Raw genomic sequence first — 19144 nt, 5'->3', positions numbered from 1 at the left:
GGGTGCTGTCCAAAAGGTTGGAGGTTTGAGTCCCTCCAGAGGCACCTCAGAAGAAAGGCCTGGTGATCTACTTTTGGAAAATCAGCCATCGGAAATCCTATGCAGCACAATTCTACTCCGACACACAGGGGTCACAATGGGTCACAGTCAACTCGACGGCAGTTGGTTTGGTTTTTTTTAGTGCAAGTCTGCTCTCATCTAGACAGGAAGCTCCTGGGGGCAGACTCCGGGTCTTACTTACCTCAGTATCCCCCAGGCTGGACCCTGCTTGTTGACCTAAAGCAGAGACTGGTCCAGCTGTGAGGATTAAGGAGGAGGCGGAGAAATGGTTTCCTGGAGGAGGTACAGAATGAGACGAGCAGGTAGGGGTGGGGTGGGGGTGTTCCAAGAACGACAAAATCATAGCAAAAACTGGGCAGTGGAGGTCATGGCCTTGTTGGGTTTGGGTGCCAGCAAGCTGCTTAGTGTGGACCAGGCAGTGAGAGGGAAAGCTAAGAGGCCAGAGGCCACATTGGTGGATCTTGGAGATGTGAGCAGGGGAAAGAGACCCAAACTCAGCTTTAAGGGAGGGGATCTGGCCGGAGGGCCTGGGACAGGTAAGCAGGCCACACCACGAAAGGTCACACCATGTGGAGGACAGAGGGAGGAAACACCAGTAAATTCAGCAAGGTAACATGGTCAGCAAAGGCTGCTAAAGAGGTTGCTCGCTGGCAGCCTGCAACCACGCTTTGTTTTGACCCAAACAGTGGCTTCATTTCTTGAATTGGTTGCCAACATTGAAAGAATCGAGAGATTTCACATAAAAATCCGTATTTCTAGCTTCTTTTGGAAAGGTGGGGGACCTGGCAGTCCTCGACCCACATTCCCGCATAGCAGTAACGTTAAGTGCTGAGTTTTGGGGTCTTCTTTAGCCAGGCAGGTGCCATCCCATCCACAGCCTTCATCCAGGCTGCTGCTTCCACGGTTAGGTGCTTGCCTGGACCCTCCAGGTATTCAGCTTTGGGACCCCCATCCTCTTGTCCCTTAGAACCCACCCTGCCTTCCCCATATTCGGGAGTTGTCTCTAAAACCACATTGGCCCCAACATTTCAAACAAACACTGACAAAAACTGGATGGTTTCTCCTGAGCCCCTCCCTGCCCACTTAAACAAACAGCCCTGAACCAGGAGAGGTTTGTTCTATTGCACAAGACCACTCCCTTCCCCGCCCAGCTGCAGTGAGACTAAAGCCTGGGAAGGTACCTTTAAACTCCCCTGGAGAGAGGTCAGGGAGCCCTGGTGGTACAGTGGTTAAAGCGCTCGGCTGCCAGCCAAAATGTTGGCAGTTTGAATCCACCAGTTCGAACAGCAGGAGAAAGATTGTGGCAGTCTGCTTCCATAGATTTACAGCCTTAGAAACCCTATGGGGAGTCCTGCTCTGTCCTATAGGGCCACTGAGTCAGAATCTGCTTGATGGCAATGGGCTTTTTTTGGGCGGGGGGGCGGTTGTCAATGGCCCCACCTGGACTTCCTTACCAAACCCAGAAGCCCAGCTTCAGCCTGGGGGTTGCCTAAGCCCTCTAACTAGCCCACCTGTGTCTCACGTGTCATTTCCACATGGCCTCCTCGCTTGAGAGCCAGTATCTCCTGCCTCTACCTGCGGCCGCTCCTGGGGATTGTATCAGCAGAGCCCAGAACCAGAAAGATGAGGAAAACAGACTGCTGAAGAAATAAGGAGGCCCCTTGTTGTGGGGTTAAAAAAAAAAAAAAAAAGGTATATGTTTAGCTTTAAAAAAAGACGGATAAAGGATATTCACCCAAATGTCAATAGAGTTATCTCTTATTGATAAAATTAGATTATTTTCTTTTGTCAATCTGCATTTTCTAAATTTTCTATGATGAACATCTATTGCTTTTGTAACGAGTTTTTTCTTTTCTTTAAATATTCAGATATACTTAAGAAAGAAACAAATTGAATCATCCAGTCATGAAGCCCTGAAATGGGATAGAGACAAGGGATGGAGAAGGGCAGCGGGCTTCTAGAGATCTGGGGAAGGGAAACACTGAAGGCTTGGTAACTCTAGGTGGTGCAGAAGGAGAGCTTGGTCAGTGGAGCGTCCAGGCTTTCTGACCTGGAGCCTGGAGGGCTGGCAATGCCACTAACAGAGGAGGGGCAGCTCCCAGAGAAGGGAGGGAGGTGAGGGGCTGCCAGGTACCAGATGGAGACTGGTCGTATTGCTTTTATGGTTGGTTACTTAGTTTTTGTTTGCTTCTGCCTTGCCTTACTGGAGGAGGGTTTAAGGCAGGTTAAAAGGGTTAATAAATTATGAAATAACTTGAGTATAAGATAGAAACCAGGGAAACAAAGTGAGAAAACATAAAATAGGGCCAGGGGTGAGATGCAAACACAGGAGCCTTAAAGCCTTTGGGCCATACTCTGAGCCTCCCGTCTGGTGTCTGGTGAGGCCCCACACGTGAATATTCTAGAGTTGAGGGGCCTGGGCTCCATGGAGAGGCTGGGGCTTCTGGATTTGGGGTGGTCGGTGTAAGGGTGAAATGGAGGAGTGGGCAAGACTGCTGTGAGAGCAATAGAGGGGTGGGAGCGGGGAGGAGCAGAAGGTGAGGCAGGACTGGTGGCAGGAGGAAGCAGAAGAGAAGGGCTCAGGGGAAACAGGAGTCACGAGAGAGAGAAGTTCAAAAGGCGGGGGTTTCAACCGTTGCAGGAGGTCAGGAAGAAGAAAGCTGGGGATGAGGAGGTGGGCAGACCATCGCTAATGGTTGAGAGAGCAGCGTTATAAGGGTGACCAAGGCAGAAAACTAATGAGGGCCGGGAGTCGGACGGGGGTTTGGAGGCTGTTTTGGGTGGAGTGGAGAGGAAAAAAGAGCAGAGCCCTTGCCACACACAGAGAGTGGAAGGCTGAGGAGAGGCCTGTGCTGGGTTTTTGTCTGCGAGAAAGGAACCAGCACGAGGGGGAGGCTGGAGATACAAGGGACACACAAACTCTGATGGAGTCATCGCGTTGTTGACCCATGAACTTACCTGGGGCTTTCTTCTCAGTGGGTTTGCCCTGACCCCTCAGACTCTCCTGGCGACCCCATTTGGAGCCACTTTATGACAGTGAGTTAACCAGGCTGACCATGGGGTTAGTCCGTGTCTCCCAAAGGGAGAACCCATAGCGGTCTATGAAAAATAATGGAGTTTGACTAAACATTGAGATCCTTTCTGTCCCCAAACCATGACTGTGGCCAAGCTCTCTGGTCCTTGGAGTTCAGAACTGGAAGAGACTGTCAGAGCTGAGGAGTTGAGGCTCAGAGAGGGGCAGTGACTGGCCCAAGGCCACATGCCCGTAGTTAGGGGCAGAGCAGGCTGGGAGGCCAGCATTCCTGAGCCCCAAACTCTTTGTTCCCTGCACCTTCTCCAGACGACTAGGCTCCTGGCTCCGGGTTCTTTCTGTTCTCTGGAAATGGTATAAAAAGGCCATGAGCCCCGGCAGGCCAAGAAGCTGTCAGGGCTGGAACAGACCCCAGAAGGCTGGGAACCACAGGTCCACACCCACGTAAACACAGGCCAGCACTGATACCTCTTACTTGGCTCTCAATAACTTCCTCCAAATCGGTTCCGCTATTATCTCACTTATCCCTGCGGGTTTCCTGGGAGCCAAGGAGGGGCAGACAGTATTAGCCCACTTCACACCTGGGAGAAACTCAGACAAGGAGGAAAGCGGTAATTTGCCCAGAGTCACCCGGCTAGTCAGGGATGGGGCTGTGAGCCTGAGCCAGAGCCTGAGGCCCAGTGGGAGATGGGGTGGTCAGCAGACCACAGTGCCTGTTGGGCAGAGGAGGGGGTGGTAGGGAGAGAAATTCACACAGCCCCTGGAGGTCCCCTTGTCTCACCAGGAGAGTGATCTCGTAGGTCCCAGAGGGAGACCTGTGGGGGCAAGCTCCCCTTGCTCCCCAGAGGGTGCAGGGCACTGGGAAAGGAGGGAAGACAGGCAGAAGCAGCAGAACATGGCCTCAGAGAATAGAGGTCTCAGGGAGGAAGCAGTCATGTTCAGGGATCCCTGGGTAGGGTCTATGCTGCCTGCTTTTCTGCCAGCTTCAAGGGGTCGCAGGGAATTCCCACGCCCACACTGGGCCTAAAGACTCCCCAGCTACCCCTCGGTGCCAAGGGGCCAGGGCGTCATCTGGACACCTGGGGAGAAAGGGCAATTGACACAGGTGAAGGTCAAGGAGGCCATGGAGCTGATGACAACGACTGACTCCTGCTTTGTAGAAAGGTGATGAGTAGGGTGACCATAGCCCAGGTTTATGCCTATTGTCCCATGTAGTTAGTAACAGAGGTCCCATTCAGTCTCAAAAAATGTCCTGAGTTTGACAGTGAATTACCATAAATGGCCATCCCAGTTATGGGGCAAATCTACTAGCCTCTGTTCAGTGAAGAAAGCCTTGAGCACATTCCCCTAGGAGAGCAGGCCTGGTTCAGTGCTGACATCTGTCCCGGGAGTCTAAAACTCCCAGCTCCAGGCTTGTCTCCCTCTACCTCATTCCCCAGCCTAGGATAACCTAGCCTGCCCCATAAACCCTGCCTCCCTGCCCTGCCCTCTAAGAGAACAGTTTCTAGGAAGCAGAACCTACTGTTCCCTTGGATACTGGGAGGGGGCCTAGGCCTGGGGTCAGGATACCAGGTCCAAGGCCCAGCTCTGCCTTAACCTCGGTCATGTGGCTCTGTGCTTTGGTCTCCTCATCTTTAAAGTGGAGCTAATAAAAGCCGTCTGACCTATCTTGAAGCTCAGTTGTAAGGATGGAAAGCAATGATGGGAGAGATAAGGCTGCCTACGCATGACTGCATACAGAGGCAGAAAGCCCTGCTTCCTTGGGACAGCCAGCACTGCCCAGGTCCAGGAAATCACTTCCTGTGTTGCCACAGGGTGACTCATGTGGCCCCTTGGCTAGGTTCTGCTCACCGGGGGATCTGGCCCAGACCCAAGGAGGGCACTGACAGCGCAGCCCTGCCTGGGAGCCGGGTTTCCTGGCAGCAGAGGCAAAGTGGGCAGGTCTGACCTGTGAGAGCCACGGTTACCGCCTGGGGCCTGGGCTGGTTGCAAAAGGGGCTGGTGCTCCTGACGCAGTCTGCTCTCGGTCTCACTCTCACGAGCTGGTTCCCAAGAGAATGGGGAGCTGAGGGAGGGTGCGTCACCTCTGCCCTGGGCACCACTGTGCTCCCAGAGAGAAAGCAAGGACACAGATCCTGTGCACTCACACCGGCCTAGGCCCAGCATGCACCCAGCACAATGGTGCAGGGAGAAAGACACACACACACAGAATTGAGCAGTCTCACACAGATACACAGCCTCAAGAAACTAGGTCCAACCAAAATGTATACACACAGGCACAGATCACATATACACCCAGACACACATATACTGTAATACACACTCCAAAGGATATATAGACATATCCAATGCAGATCTAAGGACATCTGGCATGAAGACAGACACTCGCATTTACAGACACTGATACACAGACACGTGCACATACGAAGTTATTCAGTGTTTCGCACAAAGATGACACTTACTTTAAATATACAAGAGCAAACACATGGACGCAGAGAAACATACGTGAAACAAATGTATACACACCTTGTCATCATTTAGTGTTTATTGAACACCCACAATCTGCTAGGCATGCTCCAACAGTAAAGGCCCCCCCCCCCACCCCGCTACAGTCACACACACAGAAATCCAAGCTACCTCCCAAGATCCACTCGGGATTGCACTGGGGCCCAGCCTCCAAGCTAGAGGTGGAAATTTTTTTTTTCTGCAGTTGATCACCAACTCATGGGTGGGAAAAAAAATCAATTGTCAGTGTGATATCATTTTTAGTAAGGAAAAAAGGTTAAAAGAAAACAACCTAAATGTTCCCAAATGGGGCTCTAGTTAAAGAAATTTTGGTCAAGATAAAAATACTAAAGAACATAACAGACTTCTGGTCAGATTTTAGAACATGAAAAGACATTATTGTAATTTTAAACGAAAAAAGTAAAATACAAAATTGTATATATTACAAAGAAAGTCTCAAAAAAAATGTGCATAGCAGAAAAGTTGGAATAGAAGAAAACCAAAATGTTGTTACTGATTGTTTTGGACAGTTAAGGCTATGTGTGATTTTTCAGTCTCCTAATTTTTTGGATGTTTCCAATTTTTCTATGAGTATTTATTATGGCAAAAATAAAAATGATGTCATTTTTAAGAAATCAATTGCTAATTACACAGGTGTTAAATACAGTTTACGTAGATAAGAACATGTATATGTATAAAAAAAATATGTATAGAAGATATAAATCCCTTGATTTAAATATTTAAGGCTAAGAAACACAGAATTTTTATCCAATTAATATAATCATAAATATCCCATTAAAGATCGATTCAAGAGTGGGGAGAAGGCAGGGAAAAGAGGCAAAGGAAGGACAGGCAAAGATACAAAAAACAAAAGAGCTGTCCCAGAAAGTAAAGAGCCATACCATATTAGTGAGAGAAACAGAACTTGAGAGAGCCAGTGGGTTTGCAGCCTGCACAAGCTCAGACGCCGGGCTTCAGAGGACATTTCCAGCAAGCCATCTCGGGCCTTGTCTCCAAGTCACGTTGCTTTTACTTTTAAGCACTTGGAGCCAGCGGGGCATTTGAAGTCCGAGACGCTGCAGGGGCATTAACCCATTGCTGTTGCCCTTGAGTCGATTCCAACTCCTAGTGACCCTATAGGACAGAGTAGAGCTGCCCCATAGGGTTTCTAAGGAGCGCCTGGTGGATTTGAACTGGTTAGCAGCTGTAGCACTTAACCGCTATGCCACCAGGGTTTCCTACTGGGGCATTAGGAGGATAAAACCAGTTGCCATTGAATCAATTCCAACTCACGGCAACCCCATGTGTGCCAGAACAGAACTCTGCTCCATAGGGTTTTCAATGGCTGATTTTTCAGAAGTAGGTCACCAGGCTTTTCTTCCCAGGTGCCTTTGGGTGGACTTGAGCCTCCAACCTTTCGATTAGCAGCTGAGTGTGTTAACTATTTGCATCACCCAGGGACTGCGTTCTCGAGTTGTATCTTTCTGCAGCCGGTGTCAGTGACCAAACTTGGAGTGTCATCAGCACTAATACAGGTAGAAGAGGCTTCCCGGAAGAGGCAGGTATTGGAAGATGGTTAGAGAGAAACAAAGAAAGCATCTGGGAGGTGGGAGGGGGTACCTTCTGAACTAGGGGATTTGGCAAAACAAAAGGTTTGGAATCAGAGAACTCCAGCTGGCCCAGCTTGGTGACAGATTCAAGAAGACCAGTCAAAGACATAAAATGAGGAGCTGGGAGCTCATCAGAGACAGTGAGGGCCGGCTCCAGTCTTGAGTTGGTGGATCCCCAGGAGAAGGCAGTGACACTGAATGGATTGGGAAGCAGCAGTGGCAGGGATGGGGGGGGTGAAACTGACAGAGGTGCTGCTGACGAGGCTTGGTGACTGGGCAGGGGGAGGAGGCATGGTGACCACCTTTGGGTGACGTGGATGTGCTGGTACCATTAGAGAAGCAGGGAAGAAGTTGGAGGTGGGAGGTTCAGAGATCACCTGACTAGGCTTCTTCCTCTACCCATAGCACCTCTAATCCAATCAGAGTCCTAAGTCCTTCATTTTACAAATGAGGAAACTGAGACACAGAGAAAGAAAAAGATTTGTTTAAAGTCATGGAGCTGGTTGATGTCAGAGCCTGAATTTGAATCCAGGTCTCTGCTGTGGAGGAGAGTGTCAGGCTGGCTTGAGGCGACAGCTGGCCCTGGAAATGGGGAACCTCAGGACCTGGATGGAACGATGCATGCAGCTCAGCACCTCCACCTGAGAGGATAAGGCAACAAGGGGAGTGAGACGGCTGGAGCTCTGGAAGATGGGCCCTGGTGGGACAAGGGCTGCACAGTCTTGGCTAAAACTGCATTTGGGGATTATCTGAGGTTTCACTTGGCTAGGATTTCTCTCACCCATGCTCTTTTTCACACACACATAGCTGTAGCTTCCAGCAGAGGGAGCTGGTCCAGAGGTGAGCTGGGACAGGTGAATGCTTACCTGGCAGCTGCCTAGCAGGTGTACCAGGTTGTGCCCGAGGCAATGCCAGTTTGCCTTTAAAAAACCTCTTCACAAGAATAACACTTACCATGGTACCCAACTCTAGAATTTACGAAGTGCTCTTATAGGCACCCTGTAATATCTTTTTTGAGATACGGCTTTTTTTTTTCTCTGGGCCTGTTTCCTATGGTTAAGTAAAACAAGGTTTGTCCATTTTGCCAAGGTGGCCTTTAAAGTTCCCTCCAGATTCAGTTCCAGAGAATGTTCTCTGGGCCCCTGCTCCTCTCCAGGGTTCTTCCAATGAACCCTACTTCCACAGGAATCCTAGAACCAAACTTCTATTTAAATTGCTCACAACTGACATCTGATCTTTACTAGGTCCTTGAAGTGGACTTGAGGACCATGGCTGAAGACTGGTCCAGCCAACCGAAGTCCAAGAAGTTTGACCAGCGGGAAGTCTTGTCTAGTGGCTGAAATCTAGGTTATGTGGGGTTCCCTCCTTGTTCAGGTCCTGAACCTAGGCCCCCTAGCCCAAGACCCTGTGGACAGTCCGAAGGAGCAGGCCTCAGCCAGATTGAAGCAGGAAAGTTAGAAGGCTTGAGATTGCCCCAGAGCAGCAGCACTGAGTACTGCCCTCTGGAAAGGAGGGGGAGAGGGGAGGGGCCCCATCTGCCAGGTGAGGTCATGGGAAAGCAGGTTTGGCGCTGACACCTGGGGAAACCCGTTTCCAGGCTGCTTCCCACGGTAGCTCTCCTGGGAACTAGCTAAGCCCCAAGCAGGGAGCCCCACGCCTGCCCCCCCAGTCCAGTTCCCATCACACTGTCCCATTAGGCACCTGGTCCAGCCCCTACCCTCCGGTCCAGCCTCAGCACTTAAACAGTTGTTTGGTGCTCAACCTGTCTCTATCCAGGCTGTTGGGACTTGAGGAGGGTGATCTGGGCAACAGGCAGATAGGTTTGCTGACCAATCTAGGAAATGACACTGGAAGACAGCAGCTTCAGAAACTTGAGGCTTTATTTGTACACTATGCACCGTCATACCCCCTAGACTGTGACCCTGGGGAGAGGGGTCACCTCCAGCTCCTTCCTGGGGCTCTAATTTACAACTCCTTCCCCCACCCTTTGCTGCTTGCCTCTCACTTCCTGCCCCACTTCTGGCCCAGCCAGTTTGGGCAGTGCCTAGGGAGCCCTGAGATCCAGCTCTTCCCAGGGACCAGCTGCCCCGCCATCCCTGGCTTGAGGGTTGAGGGCAGCCCAGGTGTCAAGTCTTCCTCTCAGCTGCCCTGCTTTCCTGCTGTCCTCCTTGTTCATCCTCTTTCTAGGCCAAGCCCTCTGACCTGCCTCCTACCCCAGCCTGCCCGCAGTCCCACGGCTCCAAAGCCTTGTTTCTGCTCGCTTCAGTCTCTCAGACCTCTGACACAGTCCAGCCCAAACTTCTTTCCAAATCTGGCTAGACACCTTCCACCCCTCCAAGACACCCAAGCTGTTCCCAGGCTCTTCCACGCTGAGGAAGGATTGGGGATCATTACAAGAGGTCCTAATTCAGCACTGCTTGCCCAGGATGAGAAACCTGGAATTGGATCCCAAACTGCTCAGAGGTGGCTGACATTGTTGGGGCTACCCCATGAAAATAAAAGTGCTGGGGCTTTGACCACAGAAATCTGGCTCAGAGCCTTCTTTCCTGCCCCACAGTGTTCAGAAGGCAACTGAGTCCCACGGGGTGGCCTGGCCCTGTCAGCAGCCCCCTCCAAGGCCCAGTGCCCCAGGTTCCAGAAGTCTCTGGCCACCTGTCCACCGCTGGCTATGCTGCCACAGCTGCTCAAACAAAGCAGAAAAACTTCTTCCAGCGGCAGCGGGAGAGGGTACGCACGCCCTTGGCGTTCAGTTTCTTCTCCAGCCGAGCCTTGTGCTCGATGGCACTGAGAATGGCCGAGTCAAATACCTCCTTCAAGTTCTTCTGCGTCAAGGCTGAACACTCAAGGTAGCAGCAGGCCCGGATCTTCTCGGCCAGACCCTGAGCCTGAGGTTGGGGCACCGGGCCCTCCCGGCCCCCCTGGTCCAGCTGAATTAGTACATTGACATCGTCCCTCAGGTCGGCCTGGGTGCCCACCAGTAGCACCGGCGCTTGGGGGTTGTGAGTGCGGATCTCCGGCAGCCATTTCTCTGTGATGTTTTGGAAGGAACTGGGCTGCACCACGCTGAAGCAGGCCAGAAAGACATCGGTATCCGGGTAGCAGAGGGAGCGAAGCCGGTCAAAGTCCTCCTGGGGTGGGAAGGCCAGGTAGTTAATGGGATTTTTGCCTGCCACATGGAACAGGAACTGGCCCCTCACGTGGGGCTGGAAAACCTGAGCCCTGTAACCAAGAGCTCATGGTCTTCCCCATTGCGGCTGATCCGGGGTTCCGTCCCCCGCCTCCAGCCCACCGCGCCCCAGACGAGTAGAGGCTACTCCCCGCTTCTCACCTGTCCCGCTGTATCCCAGAGCTCAATGCGCACCGGGGCTCCGTCCACCAGGACTTGCACTGCAGGGACGAAGGACAGCCTGAGTTAGGAGGAGCGTCCTCTGACCCCACCATGCCTATCAGCGCCACCTCGAGGCCCGCCTCCCTTCCCCGGAGCTCCCGGGTGCACATCCCCCCCTCCAGCCACGCGGCCGCCGGGGCCGTTGAACGTACCGGAGAAGGTGTCCAGCGCCGTGGGCCGGTAGCGCGCGGGATACCCATTGCAGGTGTAGCTGACGATGAGGCTGCTCTTGCCCACTGCGCCGTCGCCCACCAGCACGCACTTGATGCCCAGCTCCGGGGGCGCGCTGCTCCGCCGCGGGGGAGGGGTCGGGGCCCGGAGGGGCGGTGGCTCAGGCTCGCTCAGATCCCGCGGGGGCATGGCCCGCTCAGGGGGCAGCAGAGGGGCCAGCCCGGGACCAGGCGCGGCTAAGCTGGGGAAGCTGGTTTCGCCGGCAGCCTCGGACTGAGACTGTAGAGGCAGGGAGCTCGGGTCCGCCGCTAACCGCGGGTACGTGCCAGGCCCCGCCCACCTCATCTGCATACCCAGCCGCTCGGGACCCCGCCCACCTGCGCCAGGCACTGCACGAGGCCGGCCCGGCGGTCTCCAAAACACCGGAAGGGAGAGAGGCGCAGAGCTGACGCTCCAGCCAGCACCCAGGTACAAGGACAAAGGGTCGCTCAAATGAGGCCGAGAAGGCTATCCGTGATGTATTGTTAGGGGGAACAAAGCAAGGTGCCGAACACGTAATACAGTATGAGCCCACATGTGTTCAAATGTATAGACAGAAAAATCTATACATATGCTTGTATGGGAGCCCTGGTGGTGCAGTGGTTAAAAGCTTGGCTGCGAGCCAGAAGGTCGGCAGTTCGAATCCACCAGCTGCTCCTTGAAAATCATATGGGGCAGTTCCATTCTGTTCTGTAGGAGGGTCGCTATGAGTCGTAAACGACTCTATGGCAATGGGTCGGGATGCTTGTAGGAGCGTAAAAAAGTCTGGCTGGATATGCGCAGAGTTGGTAATAGTGGTTACTTCGGGGAGTTGGGGTGGGGAGATTTCAATTTCAGTATCTACTTCATAGTTACATATTTGAATTTTTTTTACAGCCATATATTACTTTTATAATAATTTTATTAATAAAAAATGAATTTGAAAATATACAGAAAATGAAAGCTGCAAGGCAGAGAACCTCAAGCATGAGCACAGCAGGCAGCCCTTCCATGGAAAGACTTCCTCTAGACTCAGCCTGGAGGGACTCAGGGTGCTGGAGAAACTAGCCAGAGTGGCTTTTCAAGGACATTGCCCCTTTTGAATATTTTCTAAATCCCCAAAACCAAACCCATTGTCGTCGAGTCTGTTCTAACTCATATTGACCCTGTACGACAGAGTGCCCCATAGGGTTTCCAAGGAGTGCCTGGTGGATTTGAACTACTGACCTTTTGGTAGCAGCCGTAGCTCTTAACCACTATGCCATCAGGGTTTCCCTAAATCCCCAAAGAACATAATATTATCATCATCCAAACCATATTGATTACCTATTTGCAGATAGTGTTCTGGACCACCCACTCTCCTTGCCCTAGAAGGAGTTTGCAGACTGAGACAAGATCTCCCAGGTAGCACTAGAAAGGTCACCAGTAGAGTGAATGCTAATTTCATCTCTTTGTTGCAGCCACACCAAGGGACACCAGGCCCGTAACCCTTCTTGTGATCCCCAAGGCGGTCTTTCATCGTAGCCTATACAAAGATCATGGAAGACACCTTAACACGGGGAATAGCCATTCGTTCGTGAGCTGTTGTAGGCAGGAAGGATCCCTGATTTTTCTCTTCTTTATTTTAAAGAAGGCAACAGCTGGAAAGTTGCTGACTTAACCATTAAAATCTTGACTATGAGGAAATGGTAGGGTCCCCAGTATCCACTTCTACATCCCAATGTCTACATTCTGCACTCCCCACATGTCTGCATGTCTGGGGCTGCTACTGATGCCGAGTTATAGCCCCACAGCCCCAAAGACTTCTCAGACATATTCACTTAAGCTATTTCATCTGGCAAATGAAAGGGGCCCCAAAGTTGCCCTGCCATGGTATCCCCCTAAAACCAAAACCAAACCTGTTGCTGTCAAGTGGATTCCGACTATAAAAAACCCACTCCTGTTGAGTTGATTCCGACTCAGAGCGACCCTACAGGACAGAGTAGAACTGCACTGTAGAGTTCCCAAGGAGCGTCTGGTGGATTTGAACTGCTGACCTCTTAGTTAGCAGCCGTAGCACTTAACCACTACTGATGGGGTAGTGGTTAAGTGCTACGGCTGCTACCCAAAAGGCTGGCCATTCAAATCCACCAGGCGCTCCTCAAAAACTTGATAGGGCAGTTCTACTCTGTCCTATAGGGTCACTATGAGTTGGAGTCGACACAACGGCAGCGGGGGATTCCAACTATAAGCTCTTCTTTTTATTCTCCTGGAAAGGGAATCATGAATGGGAATTTGAAAAGACCTGGACATCAGGAGACCTGTCCCAGTGTTCCCAGTTCTTCAGCTCCCTAGCTGTGTGCTCTCCCTGCCCAGTGCCCCAACTTCCCTCCCCCCCGAAAATCACTTGATCAGTTTCAGCTCTGTAAAATGACAGGTGAAGCTTGTTCATCTCTGAAAGTCCTGGTGCTAGCAAGCTGTGATTCAGGCATCCCAGGAGGCTGCCTCAGCCAGGTGTGTGGGATAAAATTGTTACACACACACGTGCACACACTTGTACTCTCTTTTTTATACTGCTTTTGTCCTTTTACAAGGAGCCTGGTGATACAGAGGTTAAAGCGCTTGGCTGCCAACCAAAAGGTCAGATTCGCAAACTCACCGATGGCTTCGAGGGAGAAAGACGTGGCAGTCTGCTTCCGTAAAGATTTACAGCCTTGGAAACCTGTGGGGCAGTTCTACTCTGTCCTGTAGGGTCACTATGAGTCAGAATCAACTGCACAGCAATGGGTTTAGTTTTTTGGTTTGTCCTTTTACATGGGTTTTAATAATAGTTTTATTGTAGTTGTAAATTTGAGAGTAATGTTATTTCATATTTCCTGCAGGTAGGAAGGGCATAAATAACACATAAATGTATGAAATGAAGTCTTCCGTTTGTGTGGGGGGGGGTGGTGGTGGTGTCTGCTAACTTTGCCTGTAATGGGTCATTCCTCTCCGGCCCCATGGGTGGGGACACTTTCTTACCTAGGTCCCTTTATCGGAGCTGGTTCAGGGACAGTCTTGTCAGCAAGAGGGGGAGGGAGGAGACAACCTGGGGAGCTGGTGAGTCACCTATTTCTCACTAATGACTTGCAAATCTGGCTGCTACTGCTGGGAAAGTCCCATTCTATGGGTGGGTTGGGCCTTATTCCTCCCCACCTGCCAGATCTTCTGCCCAGCTTCCAGCCAGTCTCTAGGATTAAAACTTGGCCTCACTTTCTCCTTGGAGAAGTGACTGACTCTAGGTCTAGAGCAGGAAATATACAAGGCAAGCCTGGAGCATCTTATAGTGCAAAGAGCAAAGAATGCTTACAAACCCAAAACAAAACAAAAAACCCACAAAGAGACACAGGAGCCAGCTGAAAGAGCCCCCAATGGCCCAAGCTGAAACAGTCTGAGCAACAGAACAAAGTCGTTTTGGATTATAACCCAGTGTATAAAATAAATATCCACAAGTCCGTACTGATGGAAATAAATGACTGAATAAATAAATGGGGGAGAATAAACAAGCCTCCCGTGCAGAAAAATTTCAGATAGTTTATATAGATACTCTGCCCTCAAGGAGATGGTACGTAACTCCCCACTGCTTAATTGTGGGCTACACGTAGTGACTTCCAAAGACTGCAGGTATGGAAAGGGTGAAAAAAAAAAAACAAACAGGAACTTTACGTGGAGAAACCTGACAAACATTACCTCAGCTAGGTGATCAAGGTTAACATCAACAGTAATAAGTCAAGGTGATAGCCTGTACTCTTGATGTGATATGATAAGAATGGCATTTTACCTCTGTGGTTTTCCTTCCCAAAACACATGGCTTTTGTGTGTGTGTGTGTGTGCACTTTAGGTGAAAGTTTACAGCTCAAGTTAATTTCTCATTCAAAAGTTTATACACATATTGTTTTCTGACATTGGTTGCAATCCCCACAATGTGACAGTACGCTCCTCCTTCCCACCCCTGGTTCCCTGTGTCCATTCGTCCAGTTCCTGTCCCTTCCTGCCTTCTTGTCTTGCTTTTGGACAGGAGCTGCCCATTTGACCTTGTGTATTTGATTGAAGTAAGAAGCACGTTCCTCACCTGTGTTTTTTGTTTTGTAGGCCTGTCTAATCTTTGTCTGAAAAGTGGGCTTCAGTCGTGATTTCAGTTCTGGGTTAGCAGCGTGTCCAGGGACCATAGTCTTGGGTGTTCCTCCAGTCTCTGTCAGAGCAGTAAGTCTGGTCTTTTTTTGCTCAAACACATGGCTTTAGACGTGTAAAATCGTTTTAGTATGGAGGACAGGTTTGGGGATAGGAGGTGGTGTCTGTGTGTGTTTGTGTTAGGGGATATTCCATTTTGTCAGTGTGTATACTGAGACCCAGAGAAGTCAGTAGTCTTGCCTCAAGATCAAAGACGCTAGTAAGTGTAGACAGTCCCTGCACCTGCAATCTGAGTATTAAGGCCACAGGTCCACCTTCAGGTGTGGTCAGGAGCTCACTAGGCACTCCTGTTCCTCCCTTATCTTATTTAAATTTACTCCACCTGCTGGGATATCTGTAGCAAAACTTCAGCTCCACAAAGACACACCAAAAGAAAGGAAAACCACCCCACCCCACCCTGATTATCCTGCTGCCGAAGAAGGGGTTACCAAAAGAATTCCAGTCCTGAGAAGTTGATTCAAACAGTGCAATGTACTTCCCCCAGTCTTTTCCATTTCTTCTGCCAGCCTCACTTTAAGCCCCCAAGTCAGGCCTGTTGCTCAGAATGAGCCCAGGGACTGAGCTAGGTGGGTCAGAGAGCTTCAAAATAAAAAAAGATTAAAGACAAAATCATTTCATATTTAACACTTATTTACCAACATAATAATGATAATAACCAAAACCAAACCAGTTGCCTACAAGTCAATTCTGACTGGTGGTGACACCCTCTGGGTCAGAATAGAGCGGTGCTCCCTAAGGTTTTTCAATGTCTGTAATATTTCAGACACAGAGCGACAGGCCTTTCTTCCAGGGCACCTCTGGGTAGATTCAAACCTCCAAACCTTCTGTTAGTAGCTGAGCGCTTAACCATCTGCACCATCAAAAAACCAAACCCACTGATTGCTATGGAGTCAATTCCAACTCATAGCCGACTTTATAGGACAGAGTAGAACTGCCCCATAGGGTTTCCAGGGAGCAGCTGGTGGATTCGAATTGCCGACCTTTTGGTTAGCAGCCAAACTCTTATCCACTGTGCCACCAGGACTCCTTGTGCCACCCAGGGACTCCTAATAATAACAATGTAATAATTAGAACACACATTTTCTGAGCTTTCCCATTAATTGCGTCACTGGAGGTTTTCCCTACTCAGTATGCTGGGGTCTCAGGAGGGAGTTTGTGGCAAATTCGGCCTCCCGCACCCCATCCTACCCCACCCCGCTACCCCTCCAGGAAGCCACTGGCCAGCCTCCTAGCGCCCAGGACCCCCACCTCCACCACTGCTCTGGGAGGCACCTCCACTTTCACCTTTCCCTTCCTCACACTGTGGATTAGCCTCCACTTCTCCCTGGGTTTCTCCATCCAACTGACCCCAACTGCAGTTGTTCCCCTCAAACCTCTTTTTCCTGCCCAGACCTTTCATTCAAGCCCTGACCAGTATTTTTCAAAAGTCTGCTGGAGTTGTCACCTAAAAGTTCCTCTCAAAGGACTCACTTCCACTTTAAATAATTGAGCTCCCTCTTCTAACTTCCTTATTTCTGACAATGATAGGGCAATTCTCTCCATCTAATGAATTGGAAAGAATTGGAAACTCAGTGGGCTTCAGAACTCACAGTCCACTTGGACTCCTTCCTCCTCAGTTCCTGACTGATGTACTTGACTCTCTTTTTTATCCACGTCTCCCCGTCTTCATCTTGTTCATGTCTAGCGCATCCAAACTTCCTAAGACAACAAATTGATTCTGTCCGTCTTCTACTCCAAAACCTCCCGAGAAACCCTGTTAGTCACAGAATAGAGTGTACGTGGCTTCATACGTCCTGGATGAGAGCACATCTCCAGGATGGAATAATAATCAGCCACCAAAAATGATTCTTAATGACAACTTTCAAGAATGGGAAAATGTTATAGTATTAAATGAGCTGAATTGTACATGTAAAAAACGTTGAATTGGCCAATGTTTTTGTTGTATATAGTTTTACCACAATAAAACAATTTTAAAAAAGATAATGTTAAATACAGAATCGTAGAAACAATTTGAGCCCAAGTATTAAAAAAAAAAAAAATTGTTGGAATAAAATAGAGACCAATAGGAGGGACTTGTATCAAAATGTGGAGTTTTGTTTTTTGTTTTTAATAATTTAGTTCAGTTTTATTGAAAATGTTCACGGGAAAAATACACCAATTCAACAATTTCTACATGTACAATGCAGTGATATTGATCACATCCTTCAAGTTGTGCAACCATTCTCGCCCTCCTTTTCCAAATTATTCATCCTCCATTAATGTAAACTCACTGCCTCTTAAATTTCTTCTCTAACCTTTTGAGTTGCTGTTATCAATTTGATCTTACATAATAGATAGTTCTTTAAAAGAGCACAATGCTTAAGGCAGACATTCTTTACTAATTAGGCTAAACTATGTTTGTTTGTTTAAAGAAGGCTTCAGGGGATATTTTTCGTTTAAGGCTTAAAGTTTAAAGATTATTTCAGGGCAATGGTTCGGGGGTTCATCTAGCCTCAGTGGCTCCGGAGAGTCTGTATTCCATGAGAATTTGAAATTCTGCTAAAATTGTTTTGCCTGACATATAATGAGCACTAATAAGCACATGTAGCTTTTAATGTTATATTGCTTATTGGTATTTTCTCCAATGAACATGTTACTTTTGCAAGGAAAAAAGTTATTGGAAATTTAAAAAATTATGTATTGTATATTTAGAAAAGAAGAGGAAATGCACCAACATATCAACAGTGATTCTTTCTGAATGGTAGGATTATTGTAGTGTGGTTCTCATTTATTCATTCAGTGAGGTGTGTTTGTGAACCCCCTGTGGGCAGGGCACTATGGAAAGTGGTGGGTATACCCATTAACCCATTGCTGCCCAGTCGATTCCAACTCATAGCAACCCTATAGGACATGGTAAAACTGCCCTATAGGTTTTCCAAGGAGCAGCTGGCAAATTCGAACTACCAACCTTTTGGTTAGCAGCCGAGCTCTTACTATGCCCCTGGGGCCCCGTGGGTATACAGTGGTGAACAAAACAGGGCTCACCTGTTCCCCCAACCTTGCTCTACCCCATGTCAGTAACCCCTTCTCTGAACTAGTTGCCTGTTTCACTAATTTTAAGAATACTCTGTGTTTCCTGTTTGCCTGTCTCATACCTCAACTAGACTGTAAGAACTAGAGGACAGAGAAGGTCTTATATATACCTTCTAGATCTTGTTGCTCCAGCACAGTGACATCCCACTTAGTAGGAGCTCATTAACTATTTATGGGGTGAATGAGTGAATAAATGAATGGTGAGGAACCTGCATGGTTTGCGCAAATGATAAAAAGGCTGGCGGGCAGTCCCACCTTCCCTGATCCTACAGAGACTTGTTCGCATGGCCCAGCCGCATCTTCAACTGCTTCTCCCTGAAGACTGGCTCGGTTGGCCCACAACCTCCTCATGAACGGAATCCGAGGCCTGCTACTGCTGAGGTCCATTCAGATCTCTGGGGATAACCTTAGAGTGTGTGTTACTGTTTGATGGTGATGATGACAGTCGTGAGCATGATGAACATCAACAGCTTTATAAAAAGAGAACTCAATAGACAAGCATTCAATTAAAAACAATATTACTCCAAATCCTCTTCCTGGTATCGCGTATATAAATTCTTATTTTACGTAGTTACAAGCAGAAATGATGTTTAAATTATTTAGCAACTGGTATGGCCTAAGAGGAAACCCTGGTGTAGTAGTTAAAAGCTACAGCTGCTAACCAAAAAGGTCGGCAGTTTGAACCCACCAGGTGCTCCTTGTAAACCCTATGGGGCAGTTCTGCTGTGTCCTGCGGGGTTGCTATGAGTCGGAATCGACTCAACGGCAACGGGTTTGTTGGTTTTTTGGTTTTTTATGCCCTCAGAAGGAGGGACTAGTCCCTGGAGAAGGACATCATGTTTGGTAAAGTAGAGGTTCATTGAAAAAGAAGACGACTCTCAAGGAGATTGATTGACACAGTGGCTGCAACAACGGGCTCAAACATAGCAACCATTGTGAGGCTGGCGCAGGACCTGGCAGTGTTTCGTTCTGTTGTACAGAGGGTTGCTGAGTCAGAACCAACTCGATGGCACCTAACAACAACAATATGGCCTCAGAAAGGATGCCAACCCTTGTGCTAGAGCAGCTTTCCAAAAGACC

At 49.2% G+C, this 19144-nt stretch overlaps 1 protein-coding gene across 1 annotated transcript; it reads right to left on the bottom strand.

Annotated features, from left to right (window-relative positions):
• Positions 1–9757: 9757 nt before the first annotated feature.
• RHOV (ras homolog family member V) lies at positions 9758–11023 on the bottom strand. The gene is made up of 3 exons (XM_003418662.4): positions 10747–11023; positions 10535–10593; positions 9758–10334 (listed from the first exon to the last, which is right to left on the bottom strand). The coding sequence occupies exons 1-3, from the start codon at positions 10952–10954 to the stop codon at positions 9891–9893; spliced, it is 711 nt and encodes a 236-aa protein (XP_003418710.1). The 5' UTR covers positions 10955–11023; the 3' UTR covers positions 9758–9890.
• Positions 11024–19144: the final 8121 nt, after the last annotated feature.

This window comes from Loxodonta africana, chromosome 10 (genome assembly GCF_030014295.1).
Source record: "Loxodonta africana isolate mLoxAfr1 chromosome 10, mLoxAfr1.hap2, whole genome shotgun sequence".
In the NCBI taxonomy this organism is placed as follows: Eukaryota; Metazoa; Chordata; class Mammalia; order Proboscidea; family Elephantidae; genus Loxodonta; species Loxodonta africana.
Note: the sequence above shows the minus strand (reverse complement) of the source record. Positions and strands in the feature narration are given on the sequence as shown.

Coding starts and splice junctions, on each gene's coding strand:
- RHOV (XM_003418662.4), bottom strand. CDS start 10,954: ATGCCCCCGCGGGATCTGAGCGAGCCTGAGCCACCGCCCCTCCGGGCC. Junction 10,594..10,746: donor GGCGCTGGACACCTTCTCCG/GTACGTTCAACG, acceptor TCGTCCCTGCAG/TGCAAGTCCTGGTGGACGGA. Junction 10,335..10,534: donor TCTGGGATACAGCGGGACAG/GTGAGAAGCGGG, acceptor TTCCCACCCCAG/GAGGACTTTGACCGGCTTCG.